At 52.1% G+C, this 8,875-nt stretch overlaps 1 protein-coding gene across 3 annotated transcripts in view; it reads right to left on the bottom strand.

The window, feature by feature from the left end:
* Window positions 1–8,097, bottom strand: part of ARMC12 (armadillo repeat containing 12) — a 15,070-nt gene extending 6,973 nt beyond the window's left edge. For 2 of the 3 annotated variants that reach the window (XM_023764785.1, XM_023764786.1), the window contains exons 1-3: window positions 7,025–8,097; window positions 6,214–6,359; window positions 5,870–6,004 (exon numbers count right to left, since the gene is read on the bottom strand). In XM_023764785.1, the coding sequence (XP_023620553.1) occupies window positions 5,870–6,004; window positions 6,214–6,359; window positions 7,025–7,184 (441 nt within the window). In that variant the 5' untranslated portion in view covers window positions 7,185–8,097. Of the gene's footprint in view, window positions 1–5,869; window positions 6,005–6,213; window positions 6,360–6,943 lie in introns of all 3 variants that reach the window. The other variant, XM_023764784.1, reaches the window with a different exon arrangement.
* Window positions 8,098–8,875: the final 778 nt, after the last annotated feature.

The raw sequence follows: 8,875 nt of genomic DNA, 5'->3' as shown, positions 1-8,875 counted from the left end.
AATCAAGCCACTTCTCACCACCCTGTTACAAGCCACCATCTCTCATCTGATTTCTGCAATAGCCTCCGGTGGCCCTGCTCCCACCACCCCCACCCCCAGTGCCATATCTGTTTTCAGAACAGCAGATGTGTCACTGTGTCACTCGTCTGCTCCAGAGTCCCTAGTTCATTGAGGATAAAAGCTAGAGTCCTTACAGTGGCTTACAATCCGATATTCCCCTCTCTCCCCATTATTTATTCGCCCTCATCCCCTATTCTCTCCTTTGCTTCCTGGTTCCCATTACAATGGCCTCTTAGCTATTCCTGGAACATGCCCGGTACACACCTATTTTGGGGTTTTTGCCTAGGCTGTTCCCTCTACTCTCATTCCTGACATTCATGGCTCACTCCTACTTCCCTCAGGACTTGAATGTCGCCTAGTGAGGCTTCCCCGACCCCCTCCTTCCTTAAAACTGCTACACCAGCCCTGGCCCATTTTCCTCAGTGGTTAGAACAGCAGCCTCGGACTGAAGGGTCTTGGGTTTGATTCTGGTCAAGGGCACACACCTCGGTTGCAGATCCCCAGCCCTAGCCGGGGTGTGTACGGGAGGCAACCAATCAATGTGTCTCTCTCACATCGATGTTTCTCTCTCTCTCTCCCCCTCCCTTCTGCTCTTTCTAAAAATCAATGGGAAAATATCCTCAGGTGAGGATTCACCAAAAACAAAACAAAAAAACAAAAACTGCTGCCACACCACCTTGTCCCCCATCTTTTACTTTTCTCCATCACACTGTCACAGGTGTAACACACTTCTTATTTTTAAACTTTTTATTTTCAAATAATCATAAATTCATGGGAAGCTGCAAAAATTGTACAGAGAGGACCTTGTGCCTTTCACCCAGTTTTCCTCAAAGGTCCCATCTTCCATAGACGACATCAAAACTAGGAAATTAGAATTGGTGTGGCGTGTGTTTCGTTCTAGGTCATTTTATCACAGGTGTCAGCTCATGTAACCACCACGGCAATCAACAGGGTATTCCACCAAAATTGTCCCATCACCACAAAGACCTCCCTTGTGGAACCCCCTATAGTCACACCTCTTCCCACCAAAACCAGCCCTAACCACTGGCAACCACGAATCTGCTTCTCATCTTATAATTCTGACAGTTGGAGAATGTTATAGAAATAGTATCAAACTTCGTGACCATCTAAGATTTTCTGACTCGGTATAATGCTCTTGAAATCCATCCAAGTTGTTGTATGCATCAGTTCATTCCTTTTTATTACTGAGTAGGGTTCCATGGTATGGGAGACCAGCTTGTCTAACCAGTGATCTACTGAGGCTCACGGTGGCTGTTTCATTTTTTACTATTACAGATGAAGTTTCTACGGACAATTGTGCACAGGTTTTTGTAGAAATGCAAATTTTCATTTCTCTAGGATCAATACCGAGGAGTTTTTCTAGTAAATTTATAGTTAGATTTTTTTTTTAATATATATTTTTTAAATATATTTTATTGATTTTTTACAGAGAGGAAGGGAGAGGGATAGAGAGTTAGAAACATCGATGAGAGAGAAGCATCGATCAGCTGCCTCCTGCACACCCCCTACTGGGGATGTGCCTGCAACCAAGGTACATGCCCTTGACCGGAATCAAACCTGGGACCCTTCAGTCCGCAGGCCGACGCTCTATCCAGTGAGCCAAACTGGCTAGGGCAAGATTTTTTAAGAAACTGCCAAACAATTTTCCTGAGGAGCTGTTACACCATTTTACATTCCCATCAGCAATGTATGATAGATCTAGTTTCTAGACATCTTCGCCAGCGTTGAGTGTTGTCACTAATTTGGAGTTTAGATCATGTAACAGGTGTATTGTTGTATCTTATGGTGGCCTGAATTTGCATTTCCCCAAGGGCTAGTGATGTTAAACATCTCCTCATGTGCTTATCTGCAATCTATGTGTCTTCTTCAGTGACATTTCTCCATGTCTTCTGCCCATTTTCTAATTGGATTGTTTTTTTGATATTGAGTTTTCAAAGCTCTTTATATAATCTAGATATGTGTCCTTTGTCAGACACGTGGTTTGCAAACATTTTCTCCCAGTCTGTAGCTTATCTTTTTAGCCTCTCAACCGGGTCTTTCATAAAGCAAATGTTTTTTAATTTTCATAAAGTCCAATTTCTCAATTCTTTATTTTATAGATCATGCTTTTGGGGTCATTTCTACAAACTCTTCACCAAGCCCTGCGTCTTACAGACTTTTATCCTTTGAAACTGCCACAGCACCTCCATCCCAGCCTTCCTTACCACCCTTCTTGCTTTTCTTTGTCTCAATAGCTCTCCATTGTACATTTTATTATTTGTGTATGGCCTGCCTTGCCCTGCTGGAATAGAAGTTCCACTGGTATAGGGGGTCTTTCCTGTTCTGTTCACTGCTCTATCTCCAGTGCCTAGCACAGTGTCTTGGTACAAAGTGCTCAGTATACCTTTGTTGAATGATTAAAGGGATCTTGGCTTCTGAGATGCAAGATGCTGGGACCAAGAGGTATTGCTCAAGACAGGTAACCTCACCAGCTGTACCTTTGTGAGCCACATGAGGGGGAGACGAGAATACTGGAGTGAGGACTACAGCAGTCCCACTAGCACCTGCTCCTCCCTGCCCCCACCCCTCGCTGCCTGTTAAGTTTCAGGCAGAGACAACAGCAGGTGCAAAGGCCAGGGAGTGGGAGAGCGTGAGACATACAGTGCAAATGGCTGGGGTTGGGGCAAGGAGTGGAGGGCCTCAAGGAAGACCACGCAGGAGGGTGATGGGATCAGATCCTCTGGAGAGGGTGGTCGGACTTGGGGAATGGGAACGAGCTCCATTGTCGATGTGTTGGGTTAGAGGGCCACTAGGCCGTCTAAGCTGAGCAGCTGGCCACAGGTCTAGAGGTCAGGGGAGCCCCATACGGCGGACAGAGAAGAAGGAGAGCACATCTAGATGGAAACTGAGGCCAGGGAGTGGCTGCTCTCACCGGGAGGGAGAACAGGGTGCAGGTCCTCAGGATACAAGCGCTGGGGGAAGAAGCAGCAGTGATGTCCAGGGGCTTGTGAAAAACACAGCTCCCTGCTGAACTGGACTCTGGGTGTGGGGGCCCCAAAATCTTTGTTTTTAACCAGCTTCTGGGCAATTCTGATAAGCTTGAGACTCACAGCCTTTGGGAACTGAGAGGGCTGAGGGATGAAGGAGAGGCGACAAGAAAGTGAAGCCCTAGAGACTTTGTTCCCAAAAAAAGAGTTTGATGTAAAAAGAAAAAATTAAAGTGTGAAAATACCAAGGCTCGGCGGGGAGGTGCGGGGAAATACTGCCACAGAACCTGCATACAGGGCAGGGAGAGGGTGCACACCGATGCGACCGGCCTGGTAAAGGTGGGCATAGCATTCCCCCAGCCACTCCACTCCTGCGTACACGCCCTGGGGAAAGTCTCCCACGTCCACAGGGGAGATGTGTACAAGAATGTTCACAGCACAGTGTGCAAACGCTACCGTTATAACAACCTGGTTACTAGATAACAGGGAAGGAGTACAGGGGAGGCTGGACAATACAGGCATGCCACTTACACAGCTTTGCCAGAAAGCTGCCGTTTAGACACACGCCCATAAGGCCCGGGTGACATGGGAAGGTGCTTACGTGTCGATCACACCTGGGAACAGGTAATTGGCCAGAATAGGCGTGGCCGCTGCAAGGATGTGAAACCTGAGATAGTTAAGGTCCAAACAAAGGGAATTTCGCTCTCTTGGTGCTTCCTTGGCTCTCTCTCTTGCTGCTCACTTCTTTCTTTCTAACATATTTTTATTGGTTTCAGAGAGGAAGGGGGAGGGGAGAGAAAGATAGAAACACATCAATGATGAGAGAGAATCATTGACCAGATGCCTCTTGCAATCCCCCTACTGGGGATCGAGCCCACAACCCGGGCATGTGCCCTTGACGGGAACTGGCCGACGCTCTATCCACTGAGCCAAACCAGCCAGGGCTCTTGCTGCTCACTTCTGACTCCTGGCTTGTGGGGCTCCCATGATCTGCATTCACCCACGTGGCTCATGGCCTTGTGGGACCCACACAATGGACTGGTGGGCTGGATCTAGCCTGATGCTGTGCGGGACTCAGCTCCGCCGTGGATGGAAACTCTGGACGCTGGCTTTGCTTCTCGCTCTACAGAAGCCCCAGCTGCATATTTCCCACACAAACGAAAATCATCCCTTCTCCCGCGCGACTCCTAGACAATCCCTTTTCTGAGGATCTCGCAGGAACCCCACTCCCGTTAGTGCTGGAGGAATCGCACCCACCCAATCCTCCAGCAACACAAACAACTCAGCTGTCTGCCTGCGGGCGAATGGATAAGTGAAGGGAACCCATTGCCTCTGGTGGGGGAGGCGGCTGGTGTTAGGGAGGGTCCCAGTTTAGTTCTTAGCCCGGTACTCGTTGCTGCATGTTTTGTTTTATTGTAATTATTTCTGCTGGACACACATAAGATGTGTGTAAGTTTTAAATACTTTACTTAATTTCAATTTGGGAGAGACAAGACCATTTGGTAGAGAGAAGTTTGGAGGTCAAGGAAGAGGTTTTCTATAGTAAGTTGTGCTTTTTAAGATGAGAGGGACTAGTAGAGCATGCTGAATGCAACGGCCAGGCGCTGGAGCGACCGCATGAGACAGAGCACCGACAGGAGAGAGGCCCTCAAGGATGGGATGAGACCAAACGGACGAACACTGACCGCAGATGAGAAGCAAGCCATGTGTCCATGGCACCAGCAGGATGGGTGTGGAAACAGGCAGGCTGGGCCTGGTAGCAGGAAGCAGGGGGAGCTGACATGGGGTGGGCCCAGCCCCCAGCCTCTGACCAGCACAACGTGGGGGGTGTGCTATGACAGTATTCCTGGTTCCAGGCACAGAGCTCCTAAAATCCTTGCAGTTTTCTGACCAGAAGCTCTTTTGTTATTCACACTGACCCCCTTTCCACCACCCCAACATTTATGCTAATGAGGTGACTTGTGGCATGCCTCCAGATAGCTTCTGGATGGGGCTGGTGGCCTGAAAGACCACACCTTGATTAGAGGATTGAGACTTTTAGCCCCATCCCTGACCTCTGGGGAGCAGTGAGGGGTTAAAGAGTGAGTTCAGCCTCCAATGGCCAATGATTAATCAATCATGCCTACATAACGAGACCTCCATAAATATCCCCAAGTGACAGCGTTCGGAGAACTTCCGGGTTGCACACATCGAGGCACTAGGAGGGAGGCCAGCCAGGAGAAGGCATGGAGCCTCTGAGTTTTCCTCCAAACTTGGCCTCTCTTCCATTGGGCTGCTCCTCGGTTATATCTTTTACAATAAACCAGTAGGAATAAGTAGTACTTTCTTGAGTTCTGAGAGTCGTTCTAATGAATTATCAAACCTGAAAAAAGGGGGTCGCAGGAACCTCCAAATTTATAGCCGGTCAGGCTGAAGTGCTGGGACTTGTGACTAGCATCTGAGGTGGGCATCCTGCTGGGACTAAGCCCTTAACCTGTGGAGTCTGTGCCAGCTCCAGGTGGTGTCGGCATTGGATTAAATGTGGAACAGCCAGTTGGTGTCAGAAAGAACCTCAGGGGGCTTTCCGCTATTTGGGGTTCTGAGAGACTCCTAGCCCTAGAGCCCAGTCCAGTTTCATCCTGAGAGTCAAAGGCTTTGAATGACCCTGTTGGGAATGTGACCACCATTTTCCCACTTATTCCCAGGGAAAAGCCTATTTCTGGTTTATAAACTCAGCCCCAAACAAACTTCTGGAACGTGACCACTTGTCCTACGCCCGTTAAAGGACCCATGGGCTGCGGGCATCCTGTGCACTCGGCCCCACCTCTTGCCCCTGGGCTCACCTGAATTTTGAGCCTGAATTTTCTGATGCCAGAGAAAGCCTTCAGCGTGTTCAGAGCTTGGATTTTGACACTGTTGTCCTTGTCATCCAGCATGGAGCCCACGAGCATGATGTCATCAGGAGTACAGGCAGAGGCCTAGGTGTGCCGGGAGAGACGGAGGAGGCGGGAGCAGTGCATGTCCTAGGCCCAGTGCCCCCCACCCCATGTCACCAAGACCTCTCCCCACAACCCCTCCCGCCATCGTCAGCCAGAGAGACAGGCCCCAGGACACAGTCTGGCCGGGCAAGACTGTAGCCGCCCGGGGCCAGGCTGGCTAGGAGGGACCCCTGCTTCCCGCCCCTCACCTCAGCCTCCAGCAAGTACACACAGCGGGTGATGTTGTGCAGGATCATGCCCTTGGTGTACTCATCGTGTCTGTTCTCCAAAGAGTTGAGAAGCCTCCGGAGCTCACCCGAGTCCCCCCCGTGCCGCTCTCGCTCGATGGCCAGGCCTAGACAGCCAACCCAGCCAGTTCAGGCTGTGGACTCGGAGCGCAGACAGAATGGGGTTGGGGGGGGGGGGAGAAGGACCTGGGACAAAGCTGCCTTGCCTCTTCTGAAGAGCTTTCTCGCTACAGGCAGGACCACCGCGTACAGCTGGACAGGGTGTGGCGTGCACGGCGCACCTTATCTAATGCTGTGTCAGTCACATCATAAACATCACAGTTTTAAATATTTACTCTAACAATTTCCTGGCATATGCAGGAACACACAGTTTTCCATCCTAATTAGCATATGGCCCTGAGATTCCAGCAGATGGCAACAACACGTCTTGCAGAAGGGGAGCCCTTTTCTACTTTGCCCAAAGTTGTCATATGAACTAGTACAGGCTCTGGGCACGTAGGTCCCCCAATTTTCCTTTTTTTTGGAGGGGGGGGGGGGAACTGCTGATGCCTGATCCTCACGCAGGCGTCCCGGAAGCCAGAGTGAATGGAGAGTGTAAAGACCTGCCAGATGAGTCCTGAGGACCCCCTTGAGTCCCAGGCCCCTGTGCTGGAGTGAGTTTAAGGAAGATGGAGGAGGAACTTGGAGTCACCTCTGGGCCCTCCCACACTGGAGGCCCCGGGGAGCAGGTCCTCCTGGAGCCAAGTCCTGCCCCCAGGGCCCAGACACTCACGGGCGATGCAGGTGGGCGAGGAGGTAGAGAGGGGCTGTTGGCATTTCATGCCAGTCCTGATGGCCTTGTAGAGCAGGTAGACGGCCCCGGCGCCTATGGTCAAGCCCAGTACACTCTTGCGGATGTTCAGTTGCCCCAGTGGGGAGACGTTCTTGCCCATGTCCTCCGCGCCGCCTTGGGCCCAGGTGGGCGCTAGGCCGGAGGCGCCTGGTAAGGGCCTTCCGGAACCAGAACCCTGGCAGAGCCAGGAACCAGGGTGCGAGAATCGCAACCCAGGCAACAGAGGAAACGGAAGAAATGGTGGGATGGAGGGTGCTCGGGAAGCAGGGAAGCCAGAGCAGCTTGGAAGGAGAGAGGGTTTAGCTTAGAGGCTGCGGGAAATGAAGCTCGAGACTCTACGGGAATAAAAAGTCTGGGCCGGCAGGGTCTTCACCTCCCCTATTCCTTAGGGCAGCCAGGCTGGTGGGGTGCCAGCAGGGGGCTCCCGAGGCTGCCTTTCCTCCATTAGAGGGCAGCAGAGGCCCAATTTCTGGGCTGGGCCTTTGAAACTTTCTGGGAGGGGTGTTGGGGGTGTGCCCACTGGCAGCCCCAGTTCCCTCCCTTCCCTGGCCCTCCTATCTTCCATCTTTTCACCACAGATCCACTGCTGGGCCTCGGGAGCCGCTGCAGGCCGCCCCCTCCACCACCCCCAATGCAGGGATGCAGTTTACAAAGTGCTGCAGAGTCTGGAGGCAAACCCACCTGCTCCCAGCACCTGCATGTGCTCCTGCAGTGTACAACCTGTGGGACCAGACGCTCCAGAGGGTAGTTGTCTGCATCTCCAACATGCAGCACAGTCTTGCACTTAGTAGGTGCTCAAGTCATGACTTCTGTCGTTCTCTGAGGACTTGAGGGCAGAATGGCGACAGAATCTAGATACGGGCTCCGGGTCCATTTAACCAGTGTGGCCTAGAGGAAGGGACTGCCCTTGCCTTGGTCCCAGTTTCTGCATTTCTACCCGGAGACTCAGGTTTACCATTCTAAAACTCCAGGTTTAAAATTGGGGTAGGTCTGTGCCTTTAAACTATGGGGGCTTAAATCTGTGAGTACCACCCCCACCTCCCCACCCCTCACCCCCAGGCAGAATGAGGCTTGAGGCCTCTTCTGGAAGAGCCTAACTTTGAAGGCCTTGATCTTCACTACTAGGATGGGGCAGGTGGTCAGACCCTTCCATCCTTCTCTTCACCCCCTGGCCCCACACCTGCGGGCCTCACCTCTGGCGTAGAACCAGGAGGTGACGGGCCCAGAGCGAGCGCTGAGCATGGTTGTACCAGAACGGGGCTTCCCTGCCTGGCGGCGAGTTCCTGTTGGGAGGCTCTGGGTCCTGGGCTGCCCCTGGGCTTGAAGGAGGTGGGGAAACAGGAAAACAGCCTCCCCATCAAGGCCTGTCCACTCAGAGCCTGTGCCCACCACACCTGGCTGCGGGCAGCGCCCTTACATGGCCATTCTCTTCGTCCCTCTGCCCCAGCCCCACAGACACCCAGCTAGGTAGCCTAGGGGTGACTACACAGACTCCCTGCAAGGAGGCCTCGTCCCTGCGTGGGACCCACAGTCACCACCCATGAGCTCCAGGAAGGAAACGCCTGCCTGCTGAGGGCTGCTTTAGGTTCCAAGGTGACCCTGGTGGGCCTGGGGATAGAGCCTTCAGAACAAGGTCCCTGCCCTTCTCTGGGGTGTGACAGAGCGACTGGCCTCTCCCGTCCATGGATTTGATTCTGCGACCTTCACATGCTAAGCAAACACGGTGCTCACATGTTCTGTAAAGGCCTCCAAAGGTGAACTCTTTCTTGGCTTTAACCCAGCTCCTTCCTG

The sequence above is a fragment of the Myotis lucifugus genome, unplaced genomic scaffold, assembly GCF_000147115.1.
Source record: "Myotis lucifugus unplaced genomic scaffold, Myoluc2.0 scaffold_347, whole genome shotgun sequence".
Lineage (NCBI taxonomy): Eukaryota > Metazoa > Chordata > Mammalia > Chiroptera > Vespertilionidae > Myotis > Myotis lucifugus.
This window is presented reverse-complemented; position numbering and strand designations above follow the sequence as displayed.